Raw genomic sequence first — 25,160 nt, forward strand, 5'->3', positions numbered from 1 at the left:
ACGGTCTTCGTAACTCTGGCATAACTCCTGACGCAATCTTGACTTTCATGACCAAACGCTCGGCATACACCACAGCGGGGAGTCTGGCAGTCTCGTCGTATATGTCCTTGCATGTGACACCTTAGGCACAGCGGTGCCCGACCCGGGGCCACAAGAAGGACGGTGCCCCCTCCAATCTTAAAAAGGTGCGGTAAGTCTTCTAGCACCACGCCTTCCTTCAGTTTCAGTCGCACCACCCTCGTCGTCGATATCGCGTGTTCAAAGCCCGCGACGGTCCAGTTGTCGTTGGAAACCTCCAGAACTTCACCAAACTCACCTAACGCTTGTCGAATGCTCTCATTCGAGACCGCAAAGTCAACCCAGTGGATTTTCACGGTTACATCATGTTGGATAGGGTCGATGATAGCACAGAAGCCACCCTTGACTCGGAGTCCACCTGTTTTGAGTAATGCTTCTTTGTCATCCTTGCTTCGCATCTTCGCCAACCAGATGTGATTCATCTGGTAGGCTCCAATGCCAATGATCGCCTTGATGAGTCCCACTTCTTCCAACGGGGCCCGAAAGTCTTCCAACCGGTATGGTCTTTTTTCCAAATCCCCGTGCAGAAACACACACTCTTCCATACTGTCACCCGACGGCAATGTAGGCAACAAAAACCGGTAATCCGATGGTGCAGAAGGGAACCTAACACCGCGGCCAGCAGCGGCCGCCGAAGCACCTCGCACGGAGCGAGCCATCACACGTCCGTCTCCCACCGAAGCCGAACGCGGAGTGGCCACACGCAGTACACACCGACCATATAGTCACCGGGTATATATATGCACCACATTTTTACCTCCCATGTAGCCCTGGTGACAGCCTTTTTTCGCTATTAATTAGGCAATAAATACGCATGGCGCAAGTATAAACTTGCGGTGGTCTGATGTAAGCACTTCAACACACATGCCTTTTATCCTAAGCCTGCCTAATATTTATTATTTTTTTACTATAGCGAAAAAGTTTCATCAGTTGACGCTCTGTCGTACGGGCTGAATTCGCATTAGCAGTACTGTTTGTGGACCCGTAAAATGCACTGAATCATACACAACGTGCACGCGGCCTTGAATGAAAACATTAACGAGGCACATTTAGCAGCTCCAGCGATGAACCGAGGTAGACCGCCGCTACCGCGTTCGACGACTAGGCCTCACTCACGAGTACGGCACGGTGATTCGATGAATGACAGCTAGCGATCACAAAATGCTTGCTGATGTGCAGTTTACGTCTCGTTTTTCCCATGCACAGAAATAGGTGTCCGCTATCTACGCAGTTTAAGCTACGGAGCGATAGGCTTAAACGAATGAGACGGTTCGCAGTCGCTGTTCCCGTTGCTCGCATGCATTGCATGTATAGCTCGCAAAGCTCGCCACGGCGGCCGGTGCGCAGTGCGAGCTCGATACGATGCCGGCTTGATACCGACGCCATAGCGAGGCCTTCTTACCGCTTAGATGTTGCAGCCGGTGAAATACCGGTGACACTCCGAGAAGCCACTATCGGCGGAGACGGGGCGAGCGCGTCGCCGGCGCAACTCTCAGACCGGTTGCCGGCCAGCCTGCCGTAGTCGAGCGAAGCCTACTTCGAACCGCTTCGAAGTTTTACGGTGCAATCGCTGACGATCGTACTCCGCCTCGTTCGGCGCTCGCCTTGTAGCTAGTCATTGACAGCTGCGGTCGCAAGGCGCAGAAGACTGTTATACATCCCATCAGCCTTCATTTTTTGTGAAACACATTTATTGCATCGCCGGTGGTCGGTGCTAGCTCGTAGCGCTTGCCACGGTGGCCGGCGCGCAGTGCGAGTTCGATACGATGCCGGCTTGATACCGACGGCATAGCGAGGCCTTCTTACCACTTAGATGTTACAGCCGGTGAAATACCGGTGACACTCCGAGAAGCCACTATCGGCGGAGACGGGGCGAGCGCGTCGCCGGCGCAACTCTCAGACCGGTTGCCGGCCAGCCTGCCGTAGTCGAGCGGAGCCTACTTCAGACCACTTCGAAGTTTCTGATGGTGAAACTCCAGGAGCAGCCGCTGACGATCGTAACAGCTTACTTTTGCTAACATTAATTTATTCTTCGAAGTTTTTTGTTACTCGGCCCTTTGAAGCGCGGCATTCACGACGTTTCGTAGAGGAATCGGTCCGATGTGCAGCGTGGTTTAACGGTGCAAAATATATTGAAATGTTCCCAGTAAATACCAACCGGTCGTTGCTATTCTTCGCTGCACTTATAATTTCGTTGCCTGTTGACAGATGCTTACACGGCTAGCCACACAAAGCACATGAGTTTCACACCGACGTGCAAACATATGCCCGTACACACACATACACACACACACACACACACACACACACACACACACACACACACACACACACACACACACACACACACGTCACGCCCAAAGAGGGTTTTTAAAGCTCCTATAGGGAGTTTATAACCATGTGACCTGAAACTCCCTGGGGAGTTTAACAAGGTCATGTCGTTCATAAACTCTGTGATTAAGGAGGGGGCGTTTTACGATGACATGTGCCGAGTTCACTCCCTACCAGGGAGTAAATAATTGGGGCAGGGGAGTTTTGTGGGCTCATGTGCTGGAGAAACTCCCATCTCGGCTAACTTTTGCTTACAGATGCTGGCCATTCCAATGAGATAAGAGTATGCGTTCGTGAAGGCCACTCCAAGCCACAGGTGGCATGGAAGAGTCTCCTCAGCTCGAGATATCCTTGAGGGAAGACGAAGCTGCAGATCGGGATCCAAGTTATGCAGGCGCGCGTTTGTGAAGTCTATTGAGTTCCACTGTACCAGTGTGAGGTCCCGTGCAAGCGAACGAAGTCTTGTAGCTGCGTTGGTTCTTGAGAACGGGATGGCTGTGTATGGGGTACCGTCGTGTGCAGATCTAGCGGCCTCATCTGCGTGGTCATTGCCATATGTACCGCAGTGACCTGGTATCCACTGATACACTATGCTGAGCTGTTTATCGATTGCTTGGTGATGAAGAAGCCTTACTTCAGCTACTAACTGTTCATTAGATCCATGGCGAAAGGGTGACATAAGACATTGAAGAGCTGCCTTCGAGTCCGAGAGGATAGACCATGCTCCCGAAGGTTCTTCAACTATGAACTCCAGAGCTGCACGTATGGCGGCGAGTTCTGCAGCTGTCGACGATGTCATGAATTGTAAAGCGCCTCGCGGAAAAAGCCACCGCCCCTGCTGAGCTTACTGAAGACACCGAGCCATCCGTGTAAATGTGAAGGCGCCCGTTGTGCTTCTCTTGCAGGAAGAGTAATGTTGCTTGTTTCAGGGCTAGATGTGACGACTTTTTCTTATTTTCGATGCCAGGAATTGTAAGAAGGGCTATGAGTGGGTGTAGGCACCATAATGATATCGGCGGCCGTGCTGCGTGCGTGAAGTGCAATGGAAGCACTGCGCAATGCTGAGCTACAGTTGCGCTGAACGCTGAGTGGGGCCTGGAAGTTTGAAGTGAGGCGAGGTGATGAGATGGAAGCCGAGCGAAATGTCTTATGTGCATTCTCAAAGCGTCTACGCGGATGTATTCGTTGACTGGATAATCACGCGAAATGATGTCGCTGCTGTAGACGCGCATCTCGGGAGACCGAGGCATATTCTCTGTGCTTGGGCTTGGATCGACTGGAGGACGCGCAAGTTTGTTCTTCGGATCCCGCAAAGCATGGGTAAGCTGCTTGTACTGGCACGCACAAAGCCTAATGAGGCAATCGGTGACTCACTTCCTCGCACCACGAAACGATTTTCTCGGAAACATGCTGCGCAGCATTCCAAATGGCTGTTCCTCATGTGAACCATGAAAATCATGCTCGAAGTTGCGAGCACGCACGCACGCACGCACGCACACACACACACACACACACACACACACACACACACACACACAACAAAAGAAAAAGAAGCTTTCTGGAGCGAACAACATGATGCGACAAATGTTATCTGAAGGTTTAAGTGAAGAGTACGATACGCCCTAATGACGGCGTACTTACCGAACAGCAACAAAGCAAAGAGGCAGATGAAACAAGTGAAGACCGCGAAGCATGTCGAGACGTTATCGTATATTGTCAACAGCAAAAGTTTGCGGCTTTACGGAAAACTGCATCGCTGCGCCGCCTACCATGACATGCACCATGGTGTAGAGGTTATCGTCTACATCTTCCGAGATTCGATCCACCAGCGGTGCGTTCTCTAAACGCACAGTTGCTAATCACGGAAGCCGCGTACGGTAGCCTCGACATTACGCCGCGGCACAGTAGACGGCGCAACAGTTCAGTTTTCCGTTTTTTTTCCTTTTTTCTCAGAGTGTTTCACAGCTACTATCTGCTAGTCAAAGCAGAACCGTAGGGCAACGTCTTTCTAATACCAGGCGTCAAAGTAAACAGTAAACGTGCGTTGACGTAACGAGCATCATTTCTTTATTACGGACCACGAGTTAAAGACGGAATCACGCTCGAAGCGTCCACAGAGTGTCCCCGCCCGTTCATGACGTCACACTCCATCCGCACACGGGCACACGTGGTGCATACTTCTATTCGCTGATGCATATTCGCAAAACGTTTGCTTTCGTGTGGTCGCGGCCCAATGTGCCCGGAAGCTAACGCCACTACAAAATATCGCACCGGACCCCACATACATTCACAAAAGCGTGAAGCTGGAACGTAAAAGAAAACATGAAGCTCTGACTTAGGCTTAACAGAGCCCGACAAGCAAGGCCTTTGGGTATGCACTCGAAAGTTCAACCAAAGGGGTGCGCGCATGGATGGGGGAGGGGCTAATACGTTGTATTCCCACAGTGGCGTTTCGCACCGTAAGAGGCTGTGGGAGGGAACTGGGGAATGAGGGAAGACGCTGCTGGGAAACTTCAGTTGGAGTTACTGTATATGTGCCCTATGAAAAAAGCAGTAGAATGCAGATTAACTATAACTTCACCTAACTGCTTCGTGACCTCCTCCCTCGGCGCTCCTCTGCCAGCGCATGTCTATGAGTTCAACTGAACAGAAGTACCCCGTTATACACATGAAAAAAAACACTGTGTCAAAATAGAGTGTGTAAACACAGTCTAAGCGACTACCACTGTATCACCGTGGGGCTATAGACTACGGAAAGATTTCGGTGCCGTCATATTGGCCTAACTTCACCCTTTCGTATCCATGACAACTAAACGATCAGTACTACGACAGACGAAGACACTTCAAAACGGTTAGGCTGCTGCATTCGACATTTTATGAGCTTATTAATTTCACATCGCGACATACAAAAAGAAGGGCGAACACATGTTTAACAGCTCAAAATGGCGGCGCCCATGTCTCGAGAATAAAACTGTAGGTACTTCAAGCAGTTATCCTACGAAGCAGTGAATTTCTAAATTACCCCGTCTCCAATGCCGTACAGAAGCCAATTCTGCTGCATGGTCTTCGCCGACGTGTCCCACACCTGAAATCGGGCGTGTAGTCGACGTAGCGTTCAAAGGTATGTCTTACTCACAACTGTTCGAGGACAGACGCCACAATTATAGAGTGCGATCTGCGTTGAACACGACTGCCACGTTCCCTTTTGACTTCAGGTGAAGGACACCTCGCAATTGGTGTGAGTGTTACGCTTCTCTATACCACATTCCTTCATCATCAGGACTTGGGATGCCGTCCCGCCCAGGCTACTATTCTGTTCCATTCCGTTATGCTCTCTTCTGTTCCAACTGACTTGCTGTGGCGAGGATAAGATAGGTCACCTTGGCCGCACTCCGTTTCTTCCGGTGCCTTCGAGGTGCATGTCCATGCTACTCAAATACGTAAGGTCAACAGATCTGCGAGACCACCGAGAGACTTGACGTTCTCTCTCACGTGTGCGCGGGATTCTGTCCATCCCCCTCTTTTATTCTATTTTTTCTCCGATTTGCTCTTTCATCCAGCGCAGGGTAATAAACCGGACGTGCGTCTGGTTAACCTTCCTGCCTCTCTTGCTTCTTTCTTTCTCTCTCTCTCTCTTCTTCTCTCTCTGTAGCGCAATAAAATGTTACCCCTCATAAAAATTGAACGAGTATCACAAACGAAACATCGTATACTTGAAGAAAACAGCACATCCATGTATAGTTCGCTTGCTGTTCACGTCGCAACAGAAAGTTCACAAGCACACACTTCTGTTCAAGTTCTACGCACAGTGCACGGACTAACACATCACTTCTTCCACACATACCAACAGCTTTTATCACAAGCGCTTATCTAGCCAACGTCAGCATGCCCCTCGTCACACACACAATGAACGCATTGAATAGTGGTATAAGAATGTCAGCATTAATAAATGAACGTTTATCCATCATTATAGAAGTCAAGAAATTTTCGCGTTTGTTAAATATTAGCTCTTCGTGAAAATGTGCTATTCCCATCGGGTGATAAGCCAGATTTATTCAAAATGGGCTTGCCGATAAGCAGTCGTATTCCCCTTTGAGTAGAGAGGTTCATCAAAAGCTGCTAGACTCAGTAAGAAATACCTCGGGTCATAAGGATCGGCAGGTGTTTCTTGCATTATGTTGTACTATGGTTTAATATCTCTTCGGGACTACCGTTTTCGTGTTGTTTTGTTTGGCCGATGTACATTCGTTCAGCCACACAATAGGAAGTATATATTGCCGATGTACTTCCTAGCGCTGCTGACACATAACACGCACAAGCTTTACCATCATTACTTAGTATAACTGCAATGCGTCTTAGTGTTAAAGGATGTGAGAATACGGCTGCTCTGACTAGGCTGATAAATATTTTCCGTTTGACACTGAAACGTTGAGTCTATAGCATTGTTCATATAAAATTTAACATTATCGACCAGTTGCTTGCTCTTATATACGTTCAACTTCATAGCCAGAGCTTCGAGAGCACGAGTTGAAAGAGTGATAACGAACGAGAATCGATCACAACACTCCTAATTTGTGTCACGTTTGGATAGAGTACAAGAGTATGACCATTCCCTGAAAGACTGTAGGTTGCTTGCACACTGAAGATGTAAAACACAATGATCATACGTTGGCAGTCTTTCTTGTGCAAATGCTAAAGTTGTGCAGCCTGGTAACTATTGCTCCTAAGCAGCGCAGTTGCGCGCTTCAAGTAATGAGAATAGGGAGCCCGCCCTCTTTCCTTTGCATGTATCTGTCGTAATATGGTATATCCAACGATTGTTTCCGCTTGAACATGTACAGGCTGATCCATTGTTCAAGGGAAGGTGTCCACATTTCTTTCTGTTGCAAAAGCACAGTGGCTTAGATTTACATAAGACTACTGGTGGCTGACAGTTCCGACTCCTTTTGACAGACTAATGCCGCGTACACACTATATGCTTCCACGTCCACTCGCATTTGAAGGGCCAGCAATATGAGAGTTGGTCGTTCGAGCGTTCTTTTTATCAGTGTACCGTATACTGTACACTCGACCAAAAAAAAAAAAAAGCTTTGATGCATTGTTTTTTTGTTTGGTCCAGTTTGGTCATAGAAATAAGTATCATCACGTCACCATTTGCGGGATTCATGATACGCTACGGCGGTACGAGATGCATTGACACTACTCACAGTACTACTCATGCTGACAAACTTTTTTGGCCTTCAGTTATCCCGTGTCATGATAGAATTTATTATATTCATTTAATAAGACTTTTTCAGTGGAAATTTTGACACTTAAAGAATTGCGAGTTTTTAATAGCACTGCAGAGGTGCCATCTTCTAGGTGAAAACAGCATGACAATCCTGGTTGGGTGACGGCAGCCTTCAAATTATTAACTGATTCAGTAACAATAAGAAAAAAAAACACCGCGTAATCTTTGTCCTCAAGGTGAGATCAGGTAAGAAATGGCTGGATCGATGTACACTTCGCACTGTTGGGATAGAGGAAGTAGTAAGTGTGAATACGGACCAAGGCGGGTGGTCTGTGGGTCATCTATCTGGACATTTCCAGGTTGATACGCAAGCAGAAGCCGATGCTACAGAGAGACAGATATACGTTTATCATGCCAGAGCTGTTGAAAGGAAGGTCTGAATCAAATTTTTTACCTGATACATAGCATTTAGGAATTGGAACGACAAAGAATAAAAAAGCAGCACTGATTATGAGGATGCTGATTTTGCTTAGCACCAATTAATAGCGATGACTTGTGAGAGTGATAATTCCGGAGCGCCATTCGTGAATTGGATCAATGAAAGCCTTTAGAACATCACGATAGCAACAAGTGTCCGGTCCAGGTTCCACCTTCGTTTGGCGGTCAGACATCGTGTATCACGCAAGAAAACAGTTGTCTAATATACTGGCTACTGTTCGTAAACATTATTTACAATAAAAACGCTTCACTAAAGTCACCCCACTGGTTTCCAAGCTCTGTAAACCTTCAAGAAGTACTTGAGAAAACGTTTCTATCTTTTTGGCGTTTCTGATGCGTGAGGCTAATGTACAGATCGGGAATGAAGAGCCATGCTTAGCAGCCACACATATAAAAGGAACTCTCAAAATCGTACGCCCAAACCCAAACGTCAACACTTCAGCCTCCCTCGGCATCATATGCTGAGGCCGGTCAGTTTTTCACTGACTTCCCAGAGTCTCCTGGCGAGTGTCGGATCTTCGGCGACCTTGCTTGGCAGTGCTCGTCGGCAGTCCATGAAGTATTGACCAGTTACCTTGGCGACTTCGTCAGACACGGTGAGATATATGGACGTCTGCGCACCTTCCTTCGGTGTCTGTAACGGAAAGGCAAGAATATACAAGTATTTTCGCTCTTAGCCAGTTCTGGCGCAGTTGAGAACAAGGAAGAAAAAACGATAAAAGACATGTTAGGGCGCCATTAATCTACTCTTTCATGGGCTTGACGAACAGCACACTCTTTTCATTCTTCTCATTCTTTTATTTTTTATGTACTAAGGTGGTTGTGGGTCCACGCAATGAAAAACTTCCTATTTTGTCTCTCTTAGATTGTGTGAAAAGTGTCGTGTTTTCCTTTTTGCTAATCTGTTTAAAACATAAAAAGGCGTTGAAAGCCTTATGAGGAAAATATGCGCGAATATAGTAGCACGCTCGCACCATTACAGCACAATTATAGAAGTGACAGAAGTGACACCAAGGTGCAAACACCGGTGTATCCAGAAAGGGTGTCTGGATTGTTGTGACTCTTTCTTTCCTGTTTTCAACACAATTTTTCTGCAACATGAACTCAGGTGAATCCTTGAAAAAATAGCTAACAAACCTAAAATTCTATAACGTTTTTTCTTCAGCACAAGCTCAATTATATGGGACAAGCTTAATCAATGGCAAGGATGATTTCCCGAAAGAGTGGCACATGTATCTTTCCAACTGCGCGGATCATTGTTGCGGAACAGATGGATTTAATGAGATGCGAAGGCAATTTAAGACACACCTTGCCAAAAAAGTAGAAAAGAGCGTTCATCAGGATGTTCATGAGGCCGACGTAGGTGCTGTTGATGTCCGTCTGCACCGCGCCAGGGTGGAGAACGTTGGCCGTCACGCCTGCAACATTTATTTATTTATTTATTTATTTATTTATTCATTCATTCATTCAGAAATACCCTGCTTTGCCCAAAGGCGTGTAAGCGGGGGGGGGGGGGTTACAGCTTTGAAAAAAAAACAAGTCTTCGTTATGACAGCACACTTGGTCACAAGACAACTAATTCCACTCTTGTACAGTATGAACAAAAAAGAATTAGCCTAAAGGTTCGTTCCAGTCCGGTATTCTTGAATCTTAAGGTCATGATCAGACCTTCTAGACAGATAATGCGGTGGTTTAAGGTCAGTGTCTTTATTGATGCCAGTCTTCTTATGGTATATCTGAACATTGCCGCACCACTCAATGAAAATCGATAGCTCTTCGAGGTGTAAACGACACCGTATTACAAGGTGTAAAGGCGTGTAAGTATTAATTGATATGTGGGGTTTAACGTCCCAAAAAACACCGTATGATTATGAGAGACGCCGTAGCGGAGGGCTCCGGAAATTTCGACCACCTGGGGTTCTTTAACGTGCACCCAAATCTGAGTACACGGGCCTACAGCATTTCTGCCTCCATCGGAAATGCAGCCGCCGCAGCCGGGATTTGAACCCGCGACCTGCGGGTCAGCAGCCGAGTACCTTAACCACTAGACCCCCACGGCGGGGCCACGTGCAAGTAAAAATACGCGGAAACCGCCTTATAAAGCGTGTACAATATAGTAAAAAAAAACTGCCAGGCCAGCGTGGAACCCACAGCACAGTCACTGCTGTAAGAGCAGTCTTTCAGAGCCTCTGTTTAAGCACTCATTGCATAATTGCTACAAGAACACTTGCAGGGTACCCACTACGCCATAAATCATAATTTTCGTGTGGTAGAGAGGCATTCACTATAGGCCATTCTTAGTCATTCTTCGCAGAAGCGTGGTACCCGCTACATACTTGCAAGGAATTTTGTGCGTTTTTTTTTTGCGCTGTGCACGGCTCACAAAGGTGGAGAATTATGCCTGAAGCTTCTGTGATCAGTTGGAGTATTCAATGACCCAATAGTTATGCAATTCACATTGTGTGACGCCTGGTTGTTTGTTTAATATATCTGAAACGCCTTATTACTCATATTAACGCAATTTCTTTCCCGGCATCAAGCCTGCCTAAGCCAAGTTTGCAACTAAGTTTCAAGCACCGGCATGGCCCTGCTGTAGAATACTGGGCTGGCACGCAGCGGACACGGGTTCGAATCCCATCGTGTCCTTTTATTACTCAGATAGTTTTCTTCTTTCGCGCGGTAGGACTGGAGGACACCGGTTGTGGACATCATCTACGGCACACGCAATCTTTGTGATCTCATAACAGCTTTAGCTGCAAAATGCATCACAACATTGTAGCCCGCATAAGGACATCTTACTGCCTGCACGAATAATTATGACGGTCTTTAAATGCGAAGCGTTTATTTGTGCACTACACACACTTTGAGCATTTCTATCTATCTATCTATCTATCTATCTATCTATCTATCTATCTATCTATCTATCTATCTATCTATCTATCTATCTATCTATCTATCTATCTATCTATCTATCTATCTATCTATCTATCTATCTATCTATCTATCTATCTATCTATCTATCTATCTATCTATCTATCTATCTATCTATCTATCTATCTATCTATCTATCTATCTCCTACTTTTGGGTGCTCTCGTGAGATCATCTCCTTAACTTCGGGTAGGCCAAAATTATTCTCTTGTGTCCGCGTAGTCATGCGCTGTGTTAAAATATGTCCAAGTATACTGTCACCAGCTGGTCCAGCTTTCAATCCTTCTAGAGACCAATATTAGGATGGGAGGGTACGAGAGTTTGGAGATTACGACAGTATGCGAGGCGTTTATTTACGCACATGACATGACAAATAATAAAATCCCCTCGCTTACGATGTCGAACCCTTTCCTCCCGACACGTGTGGCACGTACCCGTAAACCATAGGCCATGGTATGCAGATATGCGGCACAGGTGATTGGCAGTTTGTATCTGCCGAGGAACAGCGACAACAGACATTGGTAATTTAAATGTGAGAAGATAAGAAAATGTGACGTCGGCAGCGTTGAACAAAAGAATGGAAATATGTTATATGGTCCCAGCAGAAATAGAACGAAAGCGTTCAGCGTGACAATCAAGTATTCTGCCACAGAGCCACGCCAGGTCTCGGAACTGCTTTGGAGAAAGGTCCTATAGATGCAGGTATGATGACTATGAAACGCCAATTCTGGTTATATGGCTGCCCATCTTAATTCATGAACATTACATGTGTACTTCATTGATACAGGCGTCAGGTACGGGATTAGCGTCAGCTGTAGTCAAGCGCCATTCACTGCAGTTGTTCTACGTAGTAGTATTCAGGACCACGACCCTCGTAAGCACAAGCGCTACATTTCAGTTTACCGCTTCTGGTCTTCGTATACTACCCATGTGGCTCTTGGCACCGTTATGCATGTGGCTATATAAAACATATGCGACTGTTCAACGTACACGCCTGTGCGTACAACATTTGTGCACATGTTTAGCGTCATTGCATAACGTTTCACTGAGAAAATAAAAAAAAGTACATTACAGTCACCTTGCCTGAGCAGGCTTAGCATGTCTTCGATTCCCCAAGATAAGAGGGATCTGTCGAATTTTTTTTTGTCTTTGTCTCCCATCTGGCTCCAATCTGGCTCAAAAAATACGTTTTTTGCTTAAGGCTCACTTAGAATGACACTCACCAAGATTGTATTCAACGACTCACTTAGACTCAGTGACCTTAAAAAATTTTCAGCCACACTCGCCCGGACTCATACCCACCAAAATATTACTCATTCTGACTCACTCGGATAGATATCACGGCCCAGTCTGAGTCTGAGCGAAAATTATTAAGTCGAATAATGAATGACTTTGCCAATCTTTGCTTTAGACAAGTCTGCTTGTGCAAACATTGGCTCCATAGACACTCAAGACGTCTCCATTTCTTGTAAGTGAGAGTGTTAGCCACACAGAGCACCCTCCAGGGAGCAAAAAATGATGTTCTTCGTTTTAGTAGGGGGGTGAGGGTAGTGCACACACTCCTACCGGTTCCCAGGAGCCTCCTGGCCAGCTCCTTGGTGAAGAGCACGTTAGCCAGCTTGGTGTCGCTGTACACCTGCATGGGCACCCGGTACTCGCCGTAGTCCAGGTGGCCCGGGTCGATGCGGCCGAAGTGGTGCAGCAGCGAAGACAGCGTGATGATGCGGCTAGGAGCGCTAGCCTTCAGCTTGCCTGTGAGTGATCATAAATGCCGTCCCGAACAATTCTCAGCCTCACCGAGGAGGAGGAGGAAAGATTAAGCGGAAAGACAGGGAGGTAAGCTAGTTCTTAGACCGCCTGGTTACTCTGTGCTTAGGGAAAGGGGTAAGGGAACTAAAAGATGATAGAAAAGAATTGTTGCAAAAAGAGAGAGAAAAAATACAAAAAAATAGCCACAGACGAAAGGCAACATCAAAGAGAATAAGATACTAAAGTATGTCTCTGAGGCCAGTTGTCCGCAAAAAGCGTAGCAAAGCTTTCAAAGCTTTCTGGGCTGATGATGGGCTTGGCCAATACCCCATAATCTTTTGTTCAGACAAAGGCCGGTCATCTAGTCTATCCAGAGCTACAGTAAGTTCTTGTCTTGGCCCGTTGAAATGGGTGCACTCACATAAAAGGTGCGCGATGGTTTCTTCGCAGCTGCAATAAGTGCATGTAGAAGAGCTAGCAATTCCAATAAGATAAGAGTATGTGTTCGTGAAGGCCACTCCAAGCCACAGGCGGCATAGGAGAGTCTCCTCAGCTCGAGATTATATTCCTGGGGGAAGACGAAGCTGGAGATCGGGATCCAAGTTATGCAGGCGCACGTCACCGAAATGCCTGATTAAGCGATTTCGTCAGGTCCCCATGCCGTTCAGACTAACAAACACACACGATGTGAACCTTAGGCGAGGTTCATATCGTCATTCCAGTCGCTTGTCACGTTTTTTTTTCGGGCTTTGTTGCAACACTCCCGCTATTATAGTTATTTTATTGATCATCACGTTCATCAATGCACGTTTGTTGTCCACCAAGTGCGTTCTCCAAGAGCCAACTGGGGGTGATCGCAAGCATTATGAGGCAATACAATGTCACAGAGTTCTATGTGCCTACGGCACGAGTGCGAGCCGAAAGCCTGCCATGACAAAAGTTAACTGTATCAAAGATAGAAAGTACTACCAGGTTTTCGTTAATTACCACGCTTTAAACACCGAGCTGTAGCGAGCCTTGAACGCACGTGATCCATATATATCATATCTACAGTACAGAGACAGCTATAGTTCAGCGCCCGCTCGCAGTAGATCATAAAGCTGTTACTAACCGCTTTCGCGAGGTCCTCAATCGAAGCCCAATCTCAGTGTTCTCGTACAATGTACAGAACGTGCATGAAATCCATTGTGAAGAACAGCGGGTGCTCAAACTCTTAATTCTGAGCGAGCCATGCACTGTGCGGAATCTTTCACATAAAACGCAAGGGTGCTTTCGAAAAAAAAAAGAAGTGATACAACCGATTGAGCAATCAACAAATCGATCATTACTCACCGAGAAGCAGGTTCGTAAGTAGGAAGGGCCCTAAGTGGTTTGTCTGCAGCGTTTGCTCGAATCCGTCGACCGTTTCCACTCTGTCCGGAAAGGCTGAAAGAGGGCGACGGCAGAAACAAAGGCGCAATTACATCTCTCGAGATGCGATAGTTCTGCATAAGATATTCCATTTCGCCAGTGGACACAATCATTCGCTCGTGCGTCTAACACATTCGTTTAAAAACCTGCGGGCGTCGTTCTAATTCATCCATTCACCTACGGCATTTTGCACATCGAGCGCGGGCAGTTTATATAGAATATGAAGCTGACACGCGGTGGGCACACACTGATTTAATAATTACTTCCATACACTCGATAAATCAATGGCCACCGAACTGGGGCTCACCCTCGTCGTTCGAAGTCACAGTCGCTTCGTCTCGCTTAATCAAAGAAATGGACATGGATGGATGGATAGACGCACAGCATTGTTTACAACTTGATCCTGAGGTGCGCGCCTCAAGGCGTAGCTGGCCGCTCCCACATTGAAATAATCAGGGCAAGCCTGAACATCGTATCCTGGGCCCTCTGGACTGCTCATACAGATATTTTTATGCGGACAACTATTGCTACTAAACATCTAAAACATAAAAACAATCGTTTCTTTATTTGTATTTTTATTTTGCTTAATGTGCAACGATATTTGGAGGATATAGTTGAAGACCTCTAACAACAAATCCACCAGTACGTACAATTAGGAATTCTTTGTGCACCAACGACACCCTGACTTTTACGGTTGTTACGATTACAAGGTATGACTTTCCGGTGGGATAGTTGGTTCAGCTTTTAGTCATTATTATACTGCACGAAACGAGCGCGAAAGTAAGAAAGCATGCAGAACTACACACTGTGCTCGTGGCTTTCTGTGTGTTTCCTTAGTTGCGTACTCGTCTTTTGGCGCAGTTTAATGACGTCTCCAATGTTTTTACAGCGAAATTATATTTATAATGAAGCATTTTGAAGATCGCCAGCATTTCTCTATAAAAGAGTGCCTCTGCCAAGAAAAACCCCCGCGAGACGTAAATGAAGTCGCTCACGGACGATTCCGGCGTTGTTTATAAGCACGTCGAGGCGTTCTTCGCTGTTGTTGATGTCGTCGGCAAACTCGCGAATCGACTTGAAGGAGCACAGGTCCAGCTTGCGCACCACCACCTGGCGGCCGGTCTCGTCCAGGATCTCCTTGGCAGCCGCCGCTGCCTTCTCCGGGTTCCGGCAGGCGATGATCACTCGGGCATTGCGCCTTGCAAGCTCTTTAGCCGTCTCCTTGCCGATGCCTGCGCCAAAGGGAAAGGTACGCAACGCTGAATATGTTTTTGCGATAGTGCTTATAAGGACGTTCTCGGTTGATTTTTGCCGTTGCCGTCATGTTCTGTAAAAACTCAAAACCGATAACATCGTTACACGAACACTATCTACGCGTGAGTAAAAGTGCGCGAGTGTTGAGTACGAACGAAACTGAAACTGGGATGAAACAGGACGGCTATATTGTCACGTAATACAAGAGGGCGAACACACACAATGATTTATTGAGGGCGAACTTGTGCCCAGAAAAGTAGCTATGTCACAAAGAAGAGTCTGCTAAAAGCGTTCCGCCTACGTGTCCCTTTCTGAACAACTACTCCGTCAGCCTTCCCGGCTCGTGCTCGTACACCGGAGGCATGCGCTGCCCTGCCCAAGATGCGTGAGCAGGCGCGAGGCACCGCAGACGCCCACATAGCGTCTCGTTAGTTGCGAGGAACTGCAGACGCCCACATAGCGTCTCGTTGGTTGCGAGGCACTGTAGACGCCCACATAGCGTCTCGTTGGTTGCGAGGCACTGTACACACCCACATAGCGTCTCGTTGGTTGCGAGGCACTGTAGACGCTCACATGGCGTCCCGTTAGTCCTCTTTGCAAGATAATTAGTAGGAGCAATCTCTGTTGCAATATCCGTCGCATGACGTCAGCATGTGACATCACCTAACGCGCAAGGCCCGCCGTCGATGACTCCTCAAGAAGAGAGGAAACGCCCCGCCCGTCGTTCGTCGGGTGAAGGAGCCCAAAGTGATGGTGTGCAGACTGGATGGGGCTTACGCCGCTCGAGCAATAACTGCGAACTTAGATTATATGGTGGCGAGCGCTGGCGCGATGGACATTAGTAGACGGCTCGCGCATGGCCTTGCACGTACTATACAATGTGCTTTCACCGCTTACATCGCGCTGAGACAACGGACAACACGAACACCACGCAGAGTGGCCATACCCGCTTACACCACCGTTTTACAGAGTGACGTGAGATCGTATTCAAAAGAGTGAGTTGCTAGCCTTACTCTGTACAACATTCGAATTCGTTGTTTGAGTAATTGATAGTACCCTATACTGCGCTGTTAGTGTAACCTACCGGCGTCAACGCAGTCTTCAAAATGCAGCCTTAAAAATGTTTCTTACGAAAAAACCTGCTTACGAACAGCGTTCTTAACGTGTTGTGGTACGTGAGTGCACATATTAGGCGGGAAAAAGCTAACGGAATAAGTAAATTAGGCTTAAACATGGGGAATACTTACAGACATGGCATTACAGCCAAGCACGATTTGAGCGGTCCGACTATTGCACTAAAATACCACAATCCCGAAATCAGCGTAAAGGAAGACATCGAAGTGTCCATCTTAATCTAGTTTCTTTTTTTCTTATTTAAAGTGAGACTGGTTTGCATGAAATCGATTCCCACAATGTGTGGTATCTGCTGATTTTTTTCGCGCGTAAGGACTAAATCTCATCCAAGTAGACACTCCTATGGTCGAAGCATGGCGAGGAAGCTAAGTACTATATGCTGTAGTGCCATAAGTTCACCTGTAACAGCACTGTATCCTACACTCTAAACTAAGAGCGAGTAAAAAGGGTGTCTTTTGGTCCTACAACAATAATTGTCACCTATGTTGCGTTCCATCCTTGCGCTATCGCCCCACGCCCGGTACATTCCGGTCACGATCGACATGCCCGTTATCATGGTTACATGGCATTCTCGATGGGAAAGTGGCCAGCACCGAGTTTTCAAGAAAGGAAGCGCACGCAAGTCTGATGACGATTATTGTTGTGGGACAAAAAGACACCCTTTTACTCGATATTTTTTTAGAGTGTATACACCGCTACTATATTCAGAAGCGCGGCGTACGTGTTATTGCCAGTTGGGTCATGAAAGACGTACCCGTGTTGGCGCCCGTGATGATCACCGTGCGGCCCGTCAAGTCTTTGTTGGAGGTGCACCTGCCCAACGTGAGACGACTGTACACCTTGCACACCAGGCACACCAGAGCTAGCACCGCAAGCACCAACGAGATGGCCCAGCCGAGCAGCTGGTTCAGAGACGCGTCCCGCAGGCGAGCAGCCACCACATCCACCAGTCGCGGTTCCGGAACCTTTCGCGAATGAAAGAGAAATGTGACTGCGCACCATTGTTCATAGTAAGCACCGAGAACAGCATATTCATGGGGGCAAAGTTGGCAGAGCTCACGGCAGTGTATGACGAAACAGTCAAGTTTGCTGCAAGGGCGAATCGATGATTGCGATAGCAACGAATCGGAATGTATAGTGCGGAGCAAGGTCAGCAGATACCACCTTTAGGAAACAATCTCGCGTAACTATACAAAACGCCGGTGTAAGGAGACGCAGCTGCTCCTATGAGCAAAGCGGTCATCGTGATTTCTGTGGCAGTAACGAAAAGCAAACGGGGAAAGCACAACTTGTACAAAGCTGTGAGCTGTAAATATTGCGCACGCAGCCCCACCTAGCCGATCAAAGTGCACAGTTGCTGCCCGAGTAACGCAGCTTGTAACACGCTGACACTTGTAACACGCTGGAACCGACTTGGAAACTATGTTCTTCGGCTCTCTTAGTCACCGATGAGGAAATAACTGGCATAAATGTCTGGTTGGGTGGTGGTCTTCATACCCGGAACAGGAAGCCGGAACTTAGCCGACGTGCTTAATCTTACTTGACAGCTCCGCACACAAAGGCCTTCGTGCTTCGCTGCACACAATGTGGGTCGCTGTTTCGACCGCACCACGTGACCTACGCATGAAACAGATATAGATAAAAGCACTCGAGACGGGCGACCGCTGTCGAGACAAGCTTGAAGACGGACGATGTAGGAAAGAATAGCTTGAGTTTACATTCATTCCTTATGGCTTCTTCTATTTCTATTTCTAGACACGGTCATTACAAAGCTGTCGTCGTTCTTCACCGTCTCCGTCGGTTCCTGTTTAAATCGCGTCATGCGTAGGACAGATTGAGGACGGCTCCGTTTTGTCGCGAAGTTCCGTGCAGTAATGGCGCAGACGTATAAGCACCCGCAGTAGGGTTCATCGAATGTTTTTATTTTTCTACTAAGCGCCGGATCAGTAGCTGCTGTAGTAGTCGGCGTCCCCACAAAACCATTGGCTGAGCCGACAGCCCCACGTGATCTCGCTTTGACCAATCGGGTGCAAGCGCGCGCATTTCACACGGAAGCACGCAGATTCACAACACCGGATCTCGTTAGCCGATCATAGACTCGCGCGCTTTCATAACCACGCGTAACTTCGCAAACCAACAATAGGACGGACTCTCGCAAGATAGACGTCGCCGTGCGGAATACGTAGCGTTGCGAGCTTCAGAACACCAGGAACACTAACCTTGGAGGAGTACGGCTGAGCCGGGGACATATACTGAGGGCAGCAAGGACCAATGCAAGGAATGTCACGCGGAGGATTATCACGCATACACAGCTCCGCTGTACAACCATCTCCACGGAGTGGATGGGTCGCAGATGCTTTTCTCTTATGGTCAACCCTTAGTGCAAACTTCGAGTACAAAACATTTACAGGAGGTCCTTGTGTACTCTGTGAGAGGGGTGTTTCAATATTGGACTGTCCAATAAATGCCTGCTATACGCTCATAATGTCGTCATAATAATGTTCGTTGCAGTTAACCAGACTACTGCAGGTCATTGCGGTGCGCAAGATAAAGAACACTGAGCTGCTGATTATGATTACTGGTTTCATCATCATCATCAGCAGCAGCAGCATCATCATCATCATCCTAACTACGCCCACTGCGGCTTCGGCAAAGGCCTCTTCCATATCCCGCCAATCGACCTGGTCTTGTGCTTTCCGATGCCACGTTCCAGCTGCGAACTTCTTAATCTTACCCGCCCACCTGATTTCCTGTCTCCCTCTTACGCTTTTGCCTTCTCTTGTAATCCAGTCAGTGACCTTTGTTAGGCATGAGGTGTAACATCCTACCGCTGCCACATCTCTTAGGTAACGAGTGTCGCAGTATATATATCGTTTCCACAACTGCTATAAAAATGGGGGTTGCTTGGCCTATACGGTACGAATACGTGTGGCTCTCGTGCTCGGAGCCGTCACGGGGACGAGTTGAAGAGAGAAAGACACTTTATAGAGAGCATTTACACGTTGACGGCCTCAACTCTCATAGAACAGGCAGGGCGCGCTCTTCGCGCGGTGCGCCCGATTAAATGGGAATGGCGGGGTTCTTCGCCACCTCTTCTCCACGTAATGGCCAAAGTCTACCGATCCAGCGCCACGTGCGGGCACATAATGATGGGCCACGCACGGGCTTCCAAGGGACAATACCCGGTCGTCGATGTATATGACCTCGTGGTGGGTGAATTACTGCTTTGGTGATCCTGTTTTATTTTTTTATTTAGCAATACTGCTAGCCCCAACATGGGGCCATAGCAGAGTGGGTGTACATAGTACAACAAAATCAACAGTACAATACTGCAGATACTGTTTCGGAGCCGATGGCCTGCTATGAGCTCCTGTCGCATGCATATAGACGGGGCAAGTGCGGTCTGACGAGGTCAGCATGATGTCGAACAGGCGGCACTGCACGCGCACGACGGGGCTCAAGTTATTTATTCACACCACACAGAAATGTTGCTTCGTGGTCGTTGCACCCAGCTTATAGGAATGTCGATTTCTGTAGAACCACGACAGGCGTCGATGGCCGGCAAGGTAGTGGCACAACATCCTCAATGACCACCGGTTATCTTTTCCTGCCTATACGCGCTGTACGAGCCCAGCCCATGCCCATTTCTTCTTGGTTTTAGGCATCTATGGGTTTAGGCATCTTTATTGGCGCGGATAGTTACGGTGTTAAGGATTTTTTTTTATTTTCTTTTCTAGGGCAAGCTACAATGTTTTGTGCATTGAGTGGGGCTGCATAACACGATGCTCTGCTTTCCTGCTGTATGCCAGTTTGCCTCGCTAGGCGGAGATCACTTGTTCCCCCGTAAACACTCACGACAACTCATTTCATCCTTTCTCGTGCAATCCGCGTCACTATGTGCGAAGCCAGAAACAGCACAGGCTTACGCATAGACTCAATGCATCGACAAGAAACAGCAACATGCGACCTCTTAATTTGGCGCTAAACAACAACAACAACAACAACAACAACAACAACAGCCAAACAACTTCAGCCGCAGCCAGTCATCCGGACCCCGCCGGAATATCGGAACGGGATGAATCACACTCTGCAAAGCGGGGGGATGAAGCACAGGGCATGCAGCCTCGAGGAATCCACTTGTTACGTCTTAGAATGGCGTCGCCTTCTCCCCGTGTACAAGTTTGTTTCGCTCGTAGGCTGTGCTTTAGAAAAAGAAAAAGAAGCTGCAAGGATGATACGATGAAAGACAAGGCTAAGGGAAGTTGGAAGTGAAGCGAGGAATGTGCGCGAATCTGGCAAGGAAATGGCGGCGTGTACACGAAAGGCACGCACGGTTGCGCAGCCACAACAAAGCATAACTCTCTGTCACAGAATGTCCTTCCTACTGCTTGAGCGTGTGCAGAAGCTTGTCGATGTAACACGTTGTCACGCGTCTTTTGTATACACTGGCTCGTTCTTCTTCCTGTTGCACTCCTTATGTTGCTCAAACTTTCATGCAGAAAGTTGTAATGTTCCTGTTTCGGTAATGCAGTTTTTCGGTAATGCAGTTCGGACACAGTCTTGGTCATACTAGTTTTGGCCAAGAGCCGTCGTTTCAGAAGGTGCCGGCATGTTTGTTTGACGCAAAGGCTTTTGGGGCAGACTTTGGGGCCGCCGTGAAATTTGAGAAATAGCATCCGCAACGCAAAATCCAAACGCTGTTTGGGTCTCGCACATGCGCAATGGCCTCGACGCACCTTCTTTGGGGCTCCAAAGCGATAGGGGTGCCTATAAGAAAACTCCCTATTATCTGCCGGTTTTCATTAAGGTTGCGTAAAATAAAAGAAACGAGCCCTCGGGATTACCTTCTTCCATTCAGATTATTGTCTATGTACGACCATGCGTCACCATGGATTGATATGTGGGGTTTAACGTCCCAAAACCACTATATGATTATGAGAGACGCCGTAGTGGAGGGCTCCGGAAATTTAGACCACCTGGGGTTCTTTAACGTGCACCCAAATCTGAGTACACGGGCCTACAACATTTCCGCCTCCATCGGAAATGCAGCCGCCGCAGCCGGGATTCGAACCCGTGCCCTGCGGGTCAGCAGCCGAGTACCTTAGCCACTAGACCACCGCGGCGGGGCCCATGCGTCACCACGACCACGTGTTTAATGCTCTGACGACATTACTGCCCCTCACTGAATTGTACACACATGTAGATGCGTATTGACGGGAGAGTTCACAACCACCCGATTGTATAGCAATGGGACGTTAAACCCCACAAATCAATCAATCAATCAATCAATTGTATAGCAAAAAAGCTACGGGAAAAATGCACACAGACTTCTCAGAAACAAGCATTTCCAGTTGGCGAACAACGCCTCTCTCGGGTTGTCGTTCTATCGTTATGAGCTAACCAGGATGCTATCACATGAGATTCGTATGAAGTCCCTCTTGTACCTTTGCGCTACAAAGATGCCACTTGTTCCTTTCGTGACCCTCCCATCACCTAGCGGTACTCCGCTAAACCGACCGGAAACATTCAAGCGCAATATGCAGATGCAATGCGCATATGGCACTGAAGCCAGGGAAGGGGCGGCACCGAACAGAATTTGAGAATCTCGGCAAACCGTAGCGTCAGGAAAGATTCACCGCGGCATGCCCGAGCGGAAGAAATTGTGCGCCCGCTATAGGAGGAAAACGGCTCGTCAGTCTCACGACCTAAATATACACACGTGTAAGTGCTTCCAGCGGAATATGCACGTCGTTTCCATTTCGACCCGCACGTTCACGCTGTTTCCGCATTTGTATTGGCGTATATTTGTGCCCCGGTCTATCGGCAAAACGTATAGCATGCGTATAGGCGCGCATTCAAAGCGCTGAACCTGCAGACGAATTCGAATACGCTGCTGGTGGTCACACGCGCTGCGTTCTCAACAGGCCAAGCACGACTTGGTGTTACGTTATGAGGAAGGAATATAAACTGCGATATACAAACATTAGAACGGTACGCGAACCAAGAGGATGATACGCGGAGCGATAAGATCAAGTATACGCCAACAGAAGGCGCGCCAGTACACGTTATAGAGGGAAAAGTCCTCGCAGGAGATATGAAGTAATAGCGTTTGTTTAGGGAAGCGAATGCGCAGCAGGAAGACGATGAAATAAACGGACACGCGTGGTTACGTGGTCCTCGGGCGTCGATTCGGTGGCACGCAACGTGGCGATATGCCGTAACTCTTTCTCAACCGTATGGGAGACGTTCATCAGGTTCGTTTAGCTGTACCAGCTGTGTACCATAATGAAGCTGTCGGGCACACGAGGTTCCCCTGACTACGTTGCTCGCGGTGGCAATGGCAATGGAGGTGGGGTACGTGCTATAGCACATAGATATGGTTTGTATTAATTGTTGGAGTTTTGCATCCCAGAACCACGATATATATAGCTTGTTTATAGAACTTGTTGAAAACGGTTATATAAACAAGCTAGATATAGTCAATAGTCTCTTCGCTGTGATGGTTGCGCTTGTCAGCCATCTTTTAAAGATTCTACTTTCCTATCAAAATACCATGACGAAAGCGCGCATCTCCCATCTGAATCGTTATATACAACGGTGGCGAGACATTTGTAAGCCTCCCCTGGATAGCAATCCTTCCAAATAAGGAAACATTGATTTATATCTCATCGAACGTTTTTATTTCCATGGCGCAGGCTGATTACGTTTTTCTTTTGCTTTTCTGTTTCCTTGAGATTGTGGTTGAGTATATTTATATGCAGACTGGGAGAATAGAACATTTTTGGTTGCTATAGTCAGCGCCGTGGTTTGTGTCCTTTTATCGCCTCGTCTGTCGGTGCCGTTTTCTACAGAAAATCATGACACAACAGGCCCAAATGTGTATTCAATTGCAGATGATGGACTGCTAACAGAATGCTACACTTACTCTCACTTTCCTAATAGTGTTTAAAGTCATACAGCATGTGCTAGCAGGAGCGCAGGTCCTGCACTACAGGATTACAACGGCAATCAAAGAAGCGTTTAAAATATCCAAATTCTCTAAATATCTTTCTCAACAAATACATGACACCTTAAAAGGATCGTAAGGGCAAATCAAGTTCCTTACCTCGCGAACGAAGTCATCTGCGGGGCAGTAGTCTAGCTGCGACGGATCGCTGATCCTCTGGGCGAAGAGATCCATGGCTGTAAGCTTGTAGTTCTCGTGTTAAAGAAATGAAATGTACCGGTAATTGGGACTTTTTTTTTGCTATGGATAATACTTTTGATGACCTCGGAGAGCTTCGGTGTGGTGCTTGCGTGTATGCGTTTAGGGAGAAGAACGGGAAAAAGGACTGCAGTTACCTACGAGCAGGTTGCAAGAGCTGACCGGATGACAACGACGATCTCAAGGGGCGAGAACGAACGGCGAACGTTATGTTAAATGTACAGGAAGCAAGTGGTCTCGTCGGCCGCACATTCTCATATTCTCGTTGGTGTTTACCTGCAAGTGTTAGCTTTTCGAACCTTCAAGGCGTATTCACGGCAATGAAGAGTCTGAGGCGTGGATCATCCGGATGGCGATGCCAAGAGGAAAACTAACGACTAGTTGAGTAGGTAGTCTTTGGCAGTAAGCTTCTCGACTGAAAAAAAGTCAAGTTCACTTTGCAGACCTTAGCACACTTCGCGATGACGTTTGAAAGATCTGCAGTCGGCTTCTTGCTTCTCGTATCCAATGTGAGTACTGCGAACAGGAAGATAGAAGGAGGAAGAATCCGGACGGATCGATGACGTCGCCAGGTTCTGTAAGTTTAGATTTGAAGAGGTATAGTTTCCGGTCGAGCAACTGACGCTGTCTTCGATAGAAGTCGGCACTTGAAGACACTTCGGGTAGTTTCAGTATCCAGGTATTCACTTGAATACGCGTTACGCTGAGATTCTTACACCCGGCCGATTTCTGCGCAGAAGCCGATGACAAGTGACACTATCTAGGTGAGGATTTTCGCTTCTGGATTCTGAGGCGGATTCGATGCGACGTCCTTGGATGAGGAGGGACTCCCGAGTTGACGACGACTTGGACTTCGTTTGTGGGCTTTGGTGGGGACCTCAGTATGGGGCTTCGACGTGAACTTCGCTGCAGACTCTAAGGTCGACTTCGGTGCTCACTTCGTTTTCCGTTGAACCGCGAAGTGCTTGATGAAAGTGCCGAACCTTGAGCACGATCCTTCGGTCCTGGCGGTCAGTCGGTCGCTCGGCTGCACTCGGACACACGCGACACACCTCGAACTGCACTCTATACTCGCGTCCGCATCAGCAGCACGTGTGCACTGCACTGCCGGAACCACGATATAATCCGCCGGAGGAAAAGCCTCGCTCCGTTGAGAAGAGGAACTCTCTTACGGGATCCTACAGGCGTGGCGGGCGTCGAATCTGACAGGTTGCCGCGAGCCGAGCCGCGGCACCTAAATAGAAGGGAGCACGACAGGTAAGAACAGGAAACATCGAAAGTAACCGGACTTCGTCTGGCGACGCAGCACCGAGTGAAAGAACGGTATAGCATGTGCGTAGGCA

General features: G+C 47.7%; 2 protein-coding genes across 4 annotated transcripts in view; one reads left to right on the plus strand and one right to left on the minus strand.

The window, feature by feature from the left end:
- Positions 1 to 25,160, plus strand: part of LOC119167895 (retinol dehydrogenase 12) — a 159,527-nt gene that overhangs the window by 93,133 nt on the left and 41,234 nt on the right. The gene's annotated exons all lie outside the window — the stretch shown is intronic.
- LOC119166989 (retinol dehydrogenase 11) lies at positions 4,460 to 25,129 on the minus strand. The gene is made up of 7 exons (XM_037418391.2): positions 23,719 to 25,129; positions 17,368 to 17,578; positions 15,221 to 15,457; positions 14,148 to 14,240; positions 12,633 to 12,818; positions 9,446 to 9,555; positions 4,460 to 8,771 (listed from the first exon to the last, which is right to left on the minus strand). The coding sequence occupies exons 1-7, from the start codon at positions 23,791 to 23,793 to the stop codon at positions 8,592 to 8,594; spliced, it is 1,092 nt and encodes a 363-aa protein (XP_037274288.2). The 5' UTR covers positions 23,794 to 25,129; the 3' UTR covers positions 4,460 to 8,591.

The sequence above is a fragment of the Rhipicephalus microplus genome, chromosome 6, assembly GCF_043290135.1.
Source record: "Rhipicephalus microplus isolate Deutch F79 chromosome 6, USDA_Rmic, whole genome shotgun sequence".
NCBI lineage: Eukaryota > Metazoa > Arthropoda > Arachnida > Ixodida > Ixodidae > Rhipicephalus > Rhipicephalus microplus.

Coding starts and splice junctions, on each gene's coding strand:
- LOC119166989 (XM_037418391.2), bottom strand. CDS start 23,793: ATGGATCTCTTCGCCCAGAGGATCAGCGATCCGTCGCAGCTAGACTAC. Junction 17,579..23,718: donor CAGATGACTTCGTTCGCGAG/GTAAGGAACTTG, acceptor CATTCGCGAAAG/GTTCCGGAACCGCGACTGGT. Junction 15,458..17,367: donor CATCACGGGCGCCAACACGG/GTACGTCTTTCA, acceptor CCTTTGGCGCAG/GCATCGGCAAGGAGACGGCT.